The sequence below is a fragment of the Narcine bancroftii genome, chromosome 9 (genome assembly GCF_036971445.1).
Source record: "Narcine bancroftii isolate sNarBan1 chromosome 9, sNarBan1.hap1, whole genome shotgun sequence".
Classification (NCBI taxonomy): Eukaryota; Metazoa; Chordata; class Chondrichthyes; order Torpediniformes; family Narcinidae; genus Narcine; species Narcine bancroftii.
Genome location: NC_091477.1, coordinates 50,847,962 through 50,864,215, shown reverse-complemented (window position 1 = coordinate 50,864,215; position 16,254 = coordinate 50,847,962). Strand labels below are relative to the sequence as shown.

Here is a 16,254-nt window from a genome sequence, read left to right as displayed (position 1 = left end):
CCTCTTTGTTGATGCAATCACATCGAAGGTTCACCAGCGGCTATACTTTGTGAGGTGTTTAAAGAGATTCGTATGTCACCAAAGACTCTCAAAAGCTTCTACAGGTGTACCGTGGAGAGCATTCTGTCTGTTATGGAGGGGCCAAACCTCAGGACAAGGGAAAACTCCAGTAGGTTGTTAACTCAGCCTGCAACATCATAGGCACCAGATTTCACTCCATCGAGGACATCTACATTGAGGCGGAGTCTTAAAAAAGCAGCCTCTCTCCTCAAAGACCCCCACCACCCAGGCCAAGCCCTCTTCACTCTGCTACCATTGGATAAATGGTACAGGAGCCTAAAGACGAGCACTCAGTGGCACAAGGAGATCATTTTCCCCACTGCCATCAGATTCCTGAATAATCAATGGACCAAAGACACTGCCTTATTTTTGTGGACTATTATTTTTATTTTTTTATATTATTGTTGTAAAATGGTTATAATATGAATGTTTGCACTATGATGCTATTGCAAAACATTGAATTTTGTAACTTGTTCATGACAATAAATCCTGATTCTGAGGTTGCCAGTAATGGCCTGTCTGAATGTTTTGTCAGTCATTTTCACTCATCATGATTGGGAACAAACAGGAGAACTCTGAGGAAATTCACTGCACAAAAATCCACTGATAATCAGAGAGAGATTTGACATGTCAATCTTCCAAATACAATTGTTGTTTTAATAGCTGTATTAATCTTATTTTCCTTTTAAAGAAAGGGTAGGTCAATGGCAAATAAATGGATTTTACTAGTATTTCTAAACACAAGAATTCCTTTGAATTAAATGGGATCATTGAGACAGTTGATGCTTTCTATAAAATCACAAATGTCAATGGATGTATGCAACTTCAGAAATGTTAGTGGGGATTATACCCTGCCAGCTCATGCACCTTGCTGTTACAACAGCATGAAGGATCCTTATCTAACGTACATAATGGCTACAGGTTACATCGAGGTTTGATCAGTAGCATTACAGTCAAGACCCACATGGACCTCTGATGATCAAAGTATCAACTTTCTTGCGATTGGTTGGGTAGGGATAGGTGTCTGCTCAATAAAAGGTTGAAGTCATAACACTTATTTTAATGTACTGTATATTTACTGTCTTTTTTTTTGCCTGTTGTGGGATTGTATAACTTCTGCTAGCTTGGGTAGATTTTGGAACTAATAGTAGCAAGAAGCAAGGAGAATGAAAATGCAGCACGTACATGAGATATGGGCCAGTCCACAATGTACATGAAATATGGGCCAGTCCACCACATACATGAGATATGGGCCAGTCCACCATGTACATGAGATATGGGCCAGTCCATCATGTACCTGAGTCATGTGCCAGGCTATGCCTGCCACCTGCCACCTTACATCTTCCCCTGTGCATACTGAACTGCACTAATTCATAGTTGAACAGTTATAGTCAAAATTTTCAGCTTAGCTTTAAAGATCCCCAGTGGCTTCCCTCCCCCCATCTCTGAAACTTCTAAAAACATTACAATTCACTGACATCTGTGTTTCTCTAATTCTAGAAAGTTGCACATCCTGGTGTTTACCACTCTACCTTATTTAAATCTCTTCCTTTTATCTTCTTCCCTTATTTTGAGACACTTCTTATAACTTACTATTGGTGTTAACTGCTCTAAACTGTAACTAGCATCAGTGCAAATGTTCCTGAAAGCATCCAAGATCCTTTCAATTGTTTTCCTCTTAGTCAAGGTTGATAGTGCAGGTAGTATACTTTCTATTTTTACAATGTGACATATATTCTTGAGATGCAATTATCACCGACAAGGGTCGCTGTCACTACCCACCATCTTTATCACCTTTGAGCCGCTTTCTTGACTATCACAGTCAGTAGAGTGAAACTGCTCTGACAGAGGTATTGGTTGGGGGTTCCAGTGTGTTGATGAGTAAATGGATATTGGGTCCAAATCAGAAAGGCATGTGAATTGAAGGTCAGCTTGGAACAGGTTGGTATTCCCATACTCCTTTTGCACTTGATGCTGAAGATGATATAGTTCATTGATCTCCAAGGCACTGATTAAGAATCCTTGGCAGCTCAGTGCCTTACATCATTGGAATTGGAAATGGTTGTCTTTGATGGTGGATCAATATTGATCTGGAAGGCTGTATTGTTTTGGATGGTGTTGGACCTTGTCAGGATTGAACCATCCAGGCAAGTGAAGAACTCAATTAAACATCTGACTTGCAACTTGCAGGAGGAACAGGGGATTTGGGGAATCAGGAAGTTAACCATTCACCACAGAATATCCAGTCACATTCTGCTCCAGTCGTCATGGCAACAATATAGCTAAATGTTCAATCGGTTATGAACAGGTTAATGTCTCACAGGATTTGGAATAGTTCACCTAATTTCAGAGTGCAATCACCTCCGAGGGAATTGAAACCACATTGACATTTCCTCTGAGCTTGTTGTATTAACCTTCATTTTCTTTGGTTTTGGGAAGTACTTTGATGTAGGCATTCCAGACACGCAACGTGCAATCCCAGGATGCAGTCATGTACTGAAAAATTAGCACATCACTAAGTTAATTAGAATGGAGATTTTCTTCAGATATGGAAATTACAAACCATTTTGACCGAGTGAACTGGAAGAAATGGCAACTGTGTCATTAACTCAATGTGTCAAATTCAGTGTTGGCGCCAAGTAGGCTTTGCCCCAGAAGTGAGGTGCTATGCAGCCATTGCTCGCAGTCAGACCGCCGCCCACCCCCTCCAGCATTACTAGCATGCATCAAGCATCACTAGAGTTTAGTTAGACTCACGCTAGTGACTCTCCATCCGCCCAGGTTGCACCATAAAAGCAGTGCTCTCGTCACCTACATCGGAGCGGCGGATGATGTTAATATCACCCACCTCCCCCACTGAGCAAAGTTATGAGCCTCTAACATGCTAATGCCTTCCCCCCGCCCTCCAGTAACATTCTTTCTGGTGCTGACCCTGGTTAAATTTATAAAAATGAGAAATTGAGTGTTTTTGTTTAACACAGCAGATATTATGATTTGGGATTCATCATGAGATGCAGAGGGCCTTGAAAGAATGTTGAAAATTAAAACCAGTCCCCTTTTTTTTTTTATAAATTTCCTACAATAATTATTCTTTCCAAGTATTTACCTCTTGAAAATTATTTTTTGAATTTAGGACTGGCGCACTTTCAGGCAATGTATTCCAGATTATGACAACTTGCTCTTTTCTTTGCCTTTACACAATGTTCACTCTGTCTGTCAGCCATTGATTCTCTCACCACTGAAAATAATTTTTTATACCCTACTGTCAAAAAAATTGGAGGCGCTACTGGAAATGCTGCCACTGGTACGAATCTGGAATCTGGGGGGAGTGGGGAGCGGAGACACAGCACTGCTACTGCATGGTTGTATTGCTGACGGCACTGTGCAGGCTTTCAATGGCTGGTTTAAAGAGCTGAATGTGTTTTATTTTAAAATCCTGCACGTACTGAGGTCTGCACCCATGATGTCCACACCCGTGCTGGGCAGCGTACCACGAGGGGTGCAGACTCCGAGAGAGCAGCGGAACAGCATGGGCACTCCGACAGGAAGTAGATCAACGAGGGGCTCAGCAGCTGCAGGACCCACACAGGCTGCGGGCAGCTGGCGACTTGTGGTCGAGGGACCCACGGAGGCTGTGGGCTGCTGGAGACTGGCTCATGGGAAACAGGTGTTGGAGCCAGCATTCGAGAGGGTGCTGATGGCAAGAAAGGGCTTCTGAAGGACCTTGGGCACTGAAGGGTACCTGATCTGATCGTATTGGAAGATTGGACCTGGAGCTTGGGCTGCAAAATTGTTTGAACAGGAGACTGTGAGGTGCAGAGGCTGTGAGGGAGTGCTAGAGGCAAATCTATGGACACTCAGTGTCTCTGAGGGGATTGTCTCTTGCTTCTCTTTCTCTTTGTGCCGGGCATTGAACCTTTGTTTGCCTTATGGCAGACAAAAGTGGAAGTATATCACGTATTTTGGATTTTTATGCATTATTACATGACAATAAAAGGAACATTGAACCTTGAACTTTGAAAACATTCATAATTGGCAAATTTCTATCAAATTACACTATAACTGAACTAACTCATAACATGTGCCAATCTGATACATTTCCTCAGCCCCTGCGACCTCATCGTCCTCCTAAATGTGTGGTACTGACAGCTAACCACTGTATTCTAGTTCTGGCCTAATACTCCTTGGTATATTTACCAGGATGCTGCCTGGCTTGGAGAACACGTCTAATGAAGCAAGGTTGGTGGAGGTTTACTGCAGCGATGAAGGATGAGATGTGACTTGATAGGTTTTGAGAGGCAGACATAGATAGGGTGGATTGCCAGGGTCTTTTCCCCAGGGGCAACAATAGCAAATATCAAAGGATATCTATTTAAGGTAGGTGCAGGAAAGTTTAGGGTTTTTTTTTTTAAATGTAGAGAGTGGTGGGTGCCTGGAATGCATTGCCAAAGGTGGTGGTGGAGACTGGTACAATAGGGACATTGAAATGACTCTTTGATAGGCACATGGAGGTGTAAGAAAAAAATCGAGGGAAGGAAGGATTAGATTATTGTTGAGTAGGTTCAGATAGGTCAGCCTCACATCATGAGCCAAAGGTGCTGGAATGTTGTGTGTTCTATAACTTGGTTACTTGCGTATTCTATGCTTTTGATTGTAATACTCATCTCATTTTTCTACCAACACCTAGATCAACTTATTGTGTTGCCTTCAAATCCATAGATTTCCATTCATACATCATCTCTAAAATTAAGCTGGTTAATTTATATTCCAATTCTTATCATTTTCTTCTGATGTAACAATTTTATACTTCTCCATTGAATTTCATCGTCAATGTCATCAGTTGGGTTCCAAAGTCTTTTCACTGTTCAATATACAGGTATTTACAAATACAAAGTCACATGAAACTTTGGAAATTCAGATCATTAATATGTATGAAAGTCAAAAGTGGCTGAGCCTACTCCTGAATGCTTTTAAAAATGGTAATAAACAACTTGACATTATTCTTTGTTTTGATTTTTCACCCATTTCCAGTTCCACAATGAAATTGCCTTTTTAATTCTAAGGGTTTCAGCTTTGCTAATACAGTTTGTACCTCGTTAATCCTGCGACTTTGGTACCTGGCCATTGCCGGACCACAGAAAATTCCAGAAAACAATTGCCAGGTCTCTACCATCAGCTTGGTTTTATGTGTTCCTGCAGCATTGCTCCAGCCAAGAAATGTTATCCTATCTTTGGAATCCTTACCTCCAGACGAGACTCCTCAATATCTTGGGCAAGGGTTTTTATCATGGTATACAACACTAATACATGGCAGATTCACCACTATTATACACTTGTCCTGCTGCCACTAACAGTGCCAAGTTCATCCACAAACTTTGTCGCACCTTCCGCATCAGCACTATGGTTTTCACCATGTCTCCACTTAAACAGAGCTGCCCTAGTGGCAGGTCCACCAACTAATCGCAGTAGATTCAATACATGCTGTGTATTGACTCTGTGGAGTTCTCGGATTACAGAGCCAGATTAGAGAGGCACAACCTGTGTAAATACTACACGATATTTCAGCATGTGCTTCATAGCAGGACAGGATGTACCATTAATATGTCAACATTTGCAGTCAATTACTCACCCATGTTCTTTCAAGTAGCAATCTATTAAGTTTTGAATGACTGTCTCTGCAAGTTAGCTGATTTGCAATCATTAGCTGATTTATTTCTCCTTTTCAAGCACAGTACAATTTTCCTTAACATAACTCAGGAATATTTGATTGAACTGCAGAGAAAATATGCCTAACCTGTATTACGCTGAAAGTACCAGATGCCTCATATAGGAAAACAGTTTCATTTCACTCAAACACATCTTGTCGATGCCAAAACAATTTCCCTGAATGTTGAAAGTATTGAGTTACCTGGGTTCTTTCAGGGATGTGGATGATGGAGCGGATTGAATCAGTGTGTCCAATATTTCTCTGCACTTGTATAAAGGTTTTGGGGTCATAAACACTGAAGAAAAAAATTAAGAAAGTTAATAAAAATGGTCTGGAAGTAAAACCATAAGTACATCAAAAGGATTGTCTTTATTGAGCTTGATTCACATCTACAAGAAGATGTCTTTAATATCTACCTTCTGCAGGTGGCGGTGTAGTAGGTAAATCACTGAACTAGTAACCTTAACACCTCAATAAATGGTAGTTGTGAAATTAAAACTGTTAATTTAGGGATTAAAAGAAAATTAATCTTGATTCAGATGACCATGAAACTACTGTTTTTAAAAAAAATCTGATTCACATTTTTTTTTCCTGTCCTGGGCGTTATGTGACCCCAGACCTTCACCTACAATCCTCTTTGGATGAATAATAAGTGCTGGCCTTTGCAAAACCAAAACCTTGGCTCACAGATTAAGGAACAGCCACTAATGGTGGAGAGATGAAAATCAGAAACAGATGACAGGAAACATCTTCAAAGGCTTACGTCTCTGGAAGAAGGGAGTGATAAGACTCTGTGGAGATTTGAAAATGAAGGTAAATTTTAAACATGATCAAATGATAAGCCAATGTGAGGCCAGGAATAGAGAGTGAACATTACTTGATGCACATGTGCATGTGGGAATTAATCATTTCTCACCTGATGTAACTCGGTGGCATGTAGGTTCAAGAAAAAAGTTCAGCTCAAACTTGAGAAAAAAGATCACCAATGTTAACCATGAGAAAGTTGCAGGAGAGAATATTTGATTGATGCAGAGAAAATGAGTAATAATCCAATGGGCAGTATTTAGAAAACTTCTTGCTGTATCTCCCTCTGCTGTTTGACTTTAACAAAACTACCTATGTTCCAAAATCATATCTGATTTGCTTGAATACATATTAAAACAGCCAACCACTTGCAATAACCACAAAATGTTCACAATAGATGTTCATATCTTGAAGAATGGCTCAGGCCCAAAACATTGGTAATCTATTTTTACCTCCTATGGAGACTGCAGGACCTGCTGAGTCCCTCCGGCATTTCTGTGTTTTTACAAAAGATGTTCCAAAACAGCCACTACTCTCACCAACTCCATCAATCCACCCTGCTTCTCACTCTTAAACCTTACCTCATGTTTTCCTGAATCCCAGCTATAATGCAGCCATTGATCTGATCAATGCAAAGACAATTAACTGCTTCATACGTGACCAGGATCTGCTCACATTGTGTTCCATCTTCACTCTGTTACAAATAAACAGTGATAAATATTGGGAAACACTCAGATCACCCAGTATTCTTTATTTGCTGCACTGGGCGCTTATGACACTATGGCAGTTCTGTGTATGTGCATTTCATTGGTAGCTCATAAGAATGTCCAAACACTGCATATCAATGTATTGTACAGATCTGATTATTATTGTGTGTCAGCCTGAGTCAGTTGATTATAGTTTTTGATCTCTGTTAAAAGATCTAATCTAATGTCTGAAATTCCCGAGGACATGTCCACGTCCTCCCCCTCCACGTCCTACCCCTCAAAAGATGCTCACAAACTCAAGCTCGCATGCCGGAACATCAGAACCATGCTAGACAATGCTGACAGTCACCGACCTGAACATCGGTCTGCCTTCATCGCACATGAACTCCTCAGACTTGACATCGACATAGCCGCTCTCAGTGAAGGCCGCCTTGAAGATGTAGGCAGCCTCCAAGATTGCGGCGCAGGCTACACACTCTACTGGTCTGGCAAGCCTATGGATGAACGACGCCTATCTGGTGTAGGCTTCATGGTCAAGAACTCCATTGCCTCCAAACTCGAAAACCTCCCAACAGGCCACTCGGACCGGATCATGTCCATGCGACTCCCCCTTCAAAACAAGCGTCGCATCACCCTCATCAGTGTCTATGCTCCAACCCTCCAGGTGGAACCAGCAGAAAAGGACAAGTTCTACACTGATCTGCGCAACCTCATTCAACGCACCCCTACAGCAGACAAGGTTGTCATCCTTGGCGACTTCAACGCTCGCGTCGGCAAAAACTCAGAAACCTGGCCAGGAATCCTGGGCAAGCATGGTGTCGGCAAGTGCAACAACAACGGGCGCCTCCTGTTGGAGCTCTGCGCAGAACAGCGGCTTGTCATTACAAATACCCTTTTTCAGCAGAGGGACAGCCTGAAGACTACCTGGATGCATCCCTGATCCAAACACTGGCACCTCCTGGACTACGTCCTGGTGCGAGAAAGAGACAAATGAGATGTGCTCCACAGCAGGGTCATGTCCAGCGCGGAATGCCACACTGACCACCGGCTGGTTCACTGCAAGCTCAACCTTCACTTCAAGCCAAAGTCCAGGAACAGTAAAGCCCCCAGAAAGAGGTTCAATGTTGGAAACTTGCAGTCAGACGAAGTGAGAGGAAACTTCCAGGCAAACCTCAAAGCAAAGCTCGAGGATGCAATCCGCCTCACGGACTCGTCCCCTGAAATCTTCTGGGATCAGCTGAAGACTGCCATACTGCAATCCACTGAAGAGGTACTGGGCTTCTCCTCCAGGAAAAAGAAGGACTGGTTCGACGAAAACAACCAGGAAATCCAGGAGCTGCTGGCAAAGAAGCGAGCTGCCCACCAGGCTCACCTTGCAAAGCCGTCCTGGCCAGAGAAGAAATGAGCCTTCCGTCGCGCATGCAGCCATCTTCAGCGCAAACTCCGGGAGATCCAAAATGAGTGGTGGACTAGACTCGCCAAACGAACCCAGCTCAGCGCGGACATTGGCGACTTCAGGGGCTTTTACGAGGCTCTAAAGGCTGTGTACGGCCTCTCACCCCAAGTCCAAAGCCTGCTGCGTAGCTCAGACAGCAAAGTCCTCCTCAGCGACAAGATCTCCATTCTCAACCAATGGTCAGAACACTTCCAATCTCTTTTCAGTGCCAACCGCTCAGTCCAAGAATCCACCCTGCTCCAGCTCCCTCAACAGCCCTCAAGGCTAGAGCTGGATGAAGTCCTCACCCGAGAAGAGACATATAATGCAATTGAACAATTGAAAAGTGGCAAAGGAGCAGGTATGGTTGGAATCCCCCCAGAGGTCTGGAAGGCTGGCAGCAAAAGTCTGCATGGTAAACTGCACGAGTTTTTCAAGCTCTGGTGGGACCAAGGAAAGCTGCCTCAGGACCTTCATGATGCCATCATCATCACCCTGTACAGAAACAAAGGTGAGAAATCAGACTGCTCAAACTACAGGGGAATCAAGCTGCTCTCCATTGCAAGCAAAATCTTCACTAGGATTCTCCTAAATAGAATAATACCTAGTGTCGCCGAAAATGTTCTCCCAGAATCACAGTGCGGCTTTCGCGCAAACAGAGGAACTACTGACATGGTCTTTGCCCTCAGACAGCTCCAAGAAAAGTGCAGAGAACAAAACAAAGGACTCTACATCACCTTTGTTGACCTCACCAAAGCCTTCGACACCGTGAGCAGGAAAGGGCTTTGGCAAATACTAGAGTGCCTCGGATGCGGATGCCCGCCCAAATTCCTCAACGTGGTTATTCCACAGCACGAAAACCAACAAGGTCGGGTCAGATACAGCAATGAGCTCTCTGAACCCTTCTCCATTAACAATGGCGTGAAGCAAGGCTGCGTTCTCGCACCAACCCTCTTTTCAATTTTCTTCAGCATGATGCTAAACCAAGCCATGAAAGACCTCAACAATGAAGACGCTGTTTACATGCGGTACCGCATGGATGGCAGCTCTTCAATCTGAGGCGCCTGCAAGCTCACACCAAGACACAAGAGCAACTTGTCCGTGAACTACTCTTTGTAGACGATGCCGCTTTAGTTGCCCATTCAGAGCCAGCTCTTCAGCGTTTGACGTCCTGTTTTACGGAAACTGCCAAAATGTTTGGCCTGGAAGTCAGCCTGAAGAAAACTGAGGTCCTCCATCAGCCAGCTCCCCACCATGACTACCAGCCCCCCCACATCTCCATCGGGCACACAAAACTCAAAATGTTCAACCAGTTTACCTATTTCGGCTGCACCATTTCATCGGATGCAAGGATTGACAACGAGATAGACAACAGACTCACAAGGCAAATAGCGCCTTTGGAAGACTACACAAAAGAGTCTGGAAAAACAACCAACTGAAAAACCTCACAAAGATTAGCGTATACAGAGCCATTGTCATACCCACACTCCTGTTCGGCTCCGAATCATGGGTCCTCTACCGGCATCACCTACGGCTCCTAGAACGCTTCCACCCACGTTGTCTCCACTCCATCCTCAACATTCATTGGAGCGACTTCATCTCCAACATCGAAGTACTCGAGATGTCAGAGGCCGACAGCATCGAATCCACGCTGCTGAAGATCCAACTGTGCTGGGTAGGTCACGTCTCCAGAATGGAGGACCATCGCCTTCCCAAGATCGTGTTATATGGCGAGCTCTCCACTGGCCACCGAGACAGAGGTGCACCAAAGAAGAGGTACGACTGCCTAAAGAAATCTCTTGGTGCCTGCCACATTGACCACTGCCAGTGGACTGATATCACCTCAAATCGTGCATCTTGGCGCCTCACAGTTTGGCGGGCAGCAACCTCCTTTGAAGAAGACCGCAGAGCCCACCTCACTGACAAAAGACAAAGGAGGAAAAACCCAACACCCAACCCCAACCAACCAATTTTCCATTGCAATCGCTGCAACTGTGCCTGCCTGTCCCGCATCGGACTTGTCAGTCACCAACGAGCCTGCAGCAGACGTGGACATTACCCCTCCATAAATCTTCGTCCGCGAAGCCAAACCAAAGAAAAGAAGAATGTCTGAAATAATATGTACATTGTACAATGTATATGAAAACAAACTCATCATTATTAATGCTATATTGTCTGATCTCTTCGATAAAATGGATGAAAAAGTAGTGCAGTTTGGAATTAGCAGGAGGAATCTCCTGTCGCATTTACCTAAGAAGCCACATTTACACAACATATAATCTGGCCATTTATCCAAATAAAGGAACTACTGAAATTTTACTTTTTTTTTTGCACCAACTACAACTAAATCAGTGGGTCTCAACTTTTTACTTTCCACTCACATATCACTTTAAGTAATCCCTATGCCATAGGTGCTCTGGGGTTTGCTTAAGGTGGTATGTGAGAGGAAAGAAAAAGTTTGAAAATCACTGTTTTAATCGTCCCTCATTGACTCGTTACATGCACGGTTTCATAACTCCAAAGGAAATGAGCCAATGACAATTTTTCTCAAACAAAATATTTCAGTAACAATTGGGTCTAAAGCAGTGATTCTCAACCTTCCCTTCCCACTTACATCCCACCTTAAGCAATCCCTTACTCATCACAGAGCACTGATGGCAAAGGGATTACTTAAAGTTCGATGTGAGTGGAAAGGAAAAAGGTTGAGAACCACTGAAGCAAATGTTTATTTACCTGCCCTTTTCCATTTATGGACTTTTTCTGTCTTTGCATTATGTAGAAATTCAATTTATATACTATAATTGGTGCAGTTGGTGTATTTGCAGAACCTAATAGCCTGAATATACCTGAGATTGTCTGGTCTCGGAAACTAAGCAGGCTCAGGGCTGGTCAGTACTGGAGTGGGGACTGCCTCGGAACACCAAGTGTTGAAGGTTTCTGTGAGGGGTGCTGGAGAAAGTGGAGACTCTCTGTCTGCCTTTCGCGAGACAAAAGTTAAAGAATTTCATGTATGTTACATTCTGACAATAATGGAATTTTTACCTTTTCCTCTTCTATACTGGTTGGTTGCAAAAAGTAAGAATTCCAGTGCATCTGTACGTTGTACTTAGGTAAAAGACAATAAACTCTTTTCTAATATTTGTGAAACCTAGCTGTATCCAAATTAGTTATGTGTTTGATTTTCTCCAGAACAATAATTACTTTTCAAACATACACCATTGGGTATAAAATGCTTTGTACTGCACTGAAATTGTGAAAGCTTTGCAAAAAAATAAGGCCTTTAGTCTCTTCCAGTCCAGCTTCTTCAGTTACTTCCAATGTTCTCCATGAAACACTTACCCAGATTCGTATAGTCCCATCCTCTGAACCACTAAGCCATTTATTTAAGAGAGAATGCCACAAGATGGAAGTGATGTCAGCCTCGTGACCCTGCAGAATGCTTACAAGTTTCATCTCACTTGTGATAGGGCTGAAGTGGCGAATGTAGACCATCCTATCACTTGAAGAATAGGCAAACTCATTCCTAAACAACAATAAGGGATTTTGAATTAATCAAGTTAACATGGATTTTATTCATATCTATTAATCTATTAAGCAAGGAAAAATCAGGTTACTTTATGAGGAAGCCTTTCATATAAATTATTTGGTAGAGCAAAATCACTGCATTGACTCACTCCAACCTTTCAAACTATTGGTGATAGGTTGAACAGCTGGTGGAGCCATTATCTCCAGTGACCCAAGTTCAATCTGACTTTGGGTGCTGTATGTGCGAAGTTCAATGTTCTTCCTTTATCTATGTATATTTCCTCCAGTTACGCTGTTTTCCTTCCACTGCCATAGATTTGTGGATAAGTAGGTTAACTGGTAGTTAAAAATCAACCCTAATGTAGGTGGGTTGATAGAATGGGAATCGATTGCAGAGAAAATTAGTAAGGAAATGGGATTGTTCTCTTATCCAGCATAGACTTGATAGGCCAAATGGCTTCCTTCTATATTGATAGGAAATATAAATAAGAAGTTAGACAGGTTAATAAATTTGAAGCTCGATGCAGTAAAACAGCTGTTATCTGTAATTCAAGCAACCAGCAAAACAAATTCCAGAAAATAAATACGAGGTAAAACAAAACATGTTTAAAATTGGTGCTCCTTGCCATTAGTTTGCCAATCACTCAACATGCAATCTCAAGCAACTGGAAAATTCATTTATCCGGCATTTACCAATTCCCATAGATGATGGATACCAGGGGTTTTACTGTACATAAATTGGTTAAAAAAACTTGGAATATGTAATTTTTGGAAATGCTTCTAGTTGTCCTTGGAATAGTACTGGTGTTTGGAGACTGGTGCTCCTGTGCCAACGATGAAATGGTTCTTACAGTTCTGTGATACAAGGGTGAGGCTGAGCAAGCCATGACAGCGGGCAGTTAAGAAGCATCAACCTTGATGATGAACAAAGATCATAGGTAGGGTAGACCAGGTCAGGATGACAAGTTTCTTACCCAATAGTGGGCCAGCGAACCATTTTGAAAACCAAAAAAAATCTGCAGGGGCTAAAAATCTGACAAAATCTCCCTCATTCTCCATGATACCGCCCCAAGCTTATCTTCAGATTTTTAAAAAAATTTTATATTAGTGAACCAAATCCTAACAGCTTTGGGGTCACTTTCACTGAATTCATTTACAGAATGACAGATTTGTAAAATTTGAAATTTAAATCCCCAAATCTTAACTCTAATGCAAGGCATTGTCTTGGGTATTAGATTATTAGTCAAGATGCATTAATGCTCAGGTACCAATGTGTGTAATGAGTCCTCATGATCTACACTTGAACTAGGAGCACACAAACCCCACGGACTTGACAGTGCTGTGGTTTCTGCAGTTTCAGATTTCAGCTCCATTCCAAGCCCAAAAGTTTCTGCTGTCATCACTCCAAAAAATCTGGACCAAGCAAGAGGCAATTTCAGGTAAAGAATCCACAGTGACCATCTACTCAAGGTGTCTCATTGGTGAAGGGAGTTGAAGGTGGAGGAACTGCAAGATCAGGTTTAAATTACAACATATAAAGCAAAGGAAGCGAGAGAAGTCTCTCAACAAGTACAGTGGATGTGGATTTGGTCGGAAGGTAGTTGGAGATTGATGGGGCCAATTGATAATGCAGGAAAAGCAAGCACCCTTTGGACTGGAGAAGAAATGGAACCAGAGAACCAGTTCAAGGTGAAGCAGGAGCATAGATTTGCAATCAGTCAATTCAGCCATGGACTGTGGAGAGGGATGGTAATGGTGGAGAGGGATGGCATTGGTGACCAGGGGGCAGGGTCCAACATCAATATTTTGTGATCTCTTCTTTGGCTTGGCTTCGCGGACGAAGATTTATGGAGGGAGTAAAAAGTCCACGTCAGCTGCAGGCTCGTTTGTGGCTGACAAGTCCGATGCGGGACAGGCAGACACGATTGCAGCGGTTGCAGGGGAAAATTGGTTGGTTGGGGTTGGGCGTTGGGTTTTTCCTCCTTTGCCTTCTGTCAGTGAGGTGGGCTCTGCGGTCTTCTTCAAAGGAGGTTGCTGCCCGCCAAACTGTGAGGCGCCAAGATGCACGGTTTGAGGCGTTATCAGCCCACTGGCGGTGGTCAATGTGGCAGGCACCAAGAGATTTCTTTAGGCAGTCCTTGTACCTTTTCTTTGGTGCACCTCTGTCACGGTGGCAAGTGGAGAGCTCGCCATATAACACGATCTTGGGAAGGCGATGGTCCTCCATTCTGGAGACGTGACCCATCCAGCGCAGCTGGATCTTCAGCAGCGTGGACTCGATGCTGTCGACCTCTGCCATCTCGAGTACTTCGACGTTAGGGATGTAAGCGCTCCAATGGATGTTGAGGATGGAGCGGAGACAACGCTGGTGGATCTAATGTAGTGAATAAAGACTATTTCTGTTTCATTTGGGACAATTCTGTTTGACAGAATTGATAGTGAAGCTGAAGAGAAATATCATGCAGTCTCCAAGAACTAAAGATTTAATAATTGAGAAGTCCTTTGAGAGAAATTTTTAATTTTCTTCAAATACTTCCTTTTATGATCATATAAATAGAGGTGGTGGTGAAATTATCCACTGGGCAGTCACCTTCCATGAGTATGGACTTGTTGATTGACTGTGGGGGGAAGTGGAGAGAGAGGGAACTAGAGGAGGGAAGTCTGGGAATGCAACTTCATTTGGAAAGGCTGCAGCCAGTGCAGTATCTGAGTGGTTGTCTGGCACAGCAAGTGTTAAACTTGAGGTTTTTTTTCCCTAACTAATTTTGTTGTCTATCTCCAGTGATGCTGCTTGCACTAAATCCTTTGTCATACTTTGACAGGCATTGAGTCCCAGTACCTTCAGCACACTGCATCTTAACCTAACAAATTGAGAATTTAAATTCAAACAATTAAAATAAAAACAGGAATTTGGTTGGCGTAGTGGTTAGTACAATGCCTTTACAGCGCTAGCAATCGAGACCGGGGTTCGAATCCAGCACTGTCTGTAAGGAGTTTGTACATTCTCCCTGAGTCTGTGTGGGTTTTCTCTGGAGTCTCCAGTTTCCTCCTTTGTTTCAAAACCTACTGGGGCGTAGGTTAATGGGTGTAAATTGGACAGCACAGACTCATAGACTGAAATGGCATGTTATCGTGCTGTATGTCTAATTTTTTTTTTTAATTAAAATTTAAACTATGCCTTTATATTCAGACCCCTGCCTGCTCTTTGCTCATACTTTGACAAAGAGTTCAGGCCTGAATTGTTGGTTACCCCTGACTTCCTATAGATGTTTTGCATGATCTCTTGAGTTTCTCCAGCACATTTGTGTATTGCACTCAGCCACATCTCTGCAGGTTTTGCTGTGTGAGTTAGAACTGAGAGAACACTCATTTATTGTAGAAACCCATTTGCTTCACTAATGTTTTTCAGGGAAGGAAATCTGTTGACCTTACCCAGTATGGCCTGTGGGTGACACCAGAACCATTCTATACAGTTCCCCTTAACAACCTGCTCAGTTCAAGACCATCAGGAATGGATAATAAATGCAAGCTTCTCTGCTAAAAGGAATCTTCGACTATTAAGCTTCATCAAAACCTAATACAGTTTGCAGAAATAAAAACAATGTTGAAGCACTCAGTCGGTCTGGTTGGCCTGAAACATTAGCACTGTTCCCCTTCCCACACATGTGACCTGACCCGATAAGTGTTTCCAGTATTTTCTTTTTCAAAAAATGTTAAAAGTTCCTATATTTGCATTTTTAAATTTTTTTTTCACAATTTTGGAAAGATTTCCTTATTCTTGCTCTCCAAGTACAGTGCAGTATATCAACAACCAATTATCCTTTCTAATTATTTGGTGCACAAACATATCTTTTCTTTCTGGCCTTGTGGATGATTGAATTCTTTGTGAATACAGTAAAAACCCCTGTTATCCAGAATTCAAGCAGCCAACCAAAAAACAAATAACGGAAATGAAATAGGTAAAAAATACGAAGGTTTAAAATTGGTGTGCCTCGCTGTTAGTTCACCAATTCACA

At 42.7% G+C, this 16,254-nt stretch overlaps 1 protein-coding gene across 1 annotated transcript in view; it reads right to left on the bottom strand.

Annotated features, from left to right (window-relative positions):
• Positions 1-423: 423 nt before the first annotated feature.
• The window catches only part of LOC138743541 (uncharacterized), a 46,734-nt gene continuing 30,903 nt past the window's right edge, over positions 424-16,254 (bottom strand). The window contains exons 13-16 of the mRNA XM_069899032.1: positions 12,053-12,236; positions 7,153-7,265; positions 5,969-6,062; positions 424-2,556 (exon numbers count right to left, since the gene is read on the bottom strand). Of these exons, the coding sequence (XP_069755133.1) occupies positions 2,470-2,556; positions 5,969-6,062; positions 7,153-7,265; positions 12,053-12,236 (478 nt within the window). The 3' untranslated portion in view covers positions 424-2,469. The remainder of the gene's footprint in view (positions 2,557-5,968; positions 6,063-7,152; positions 7,266-12,052; positions 12,237-16,254) is intronic.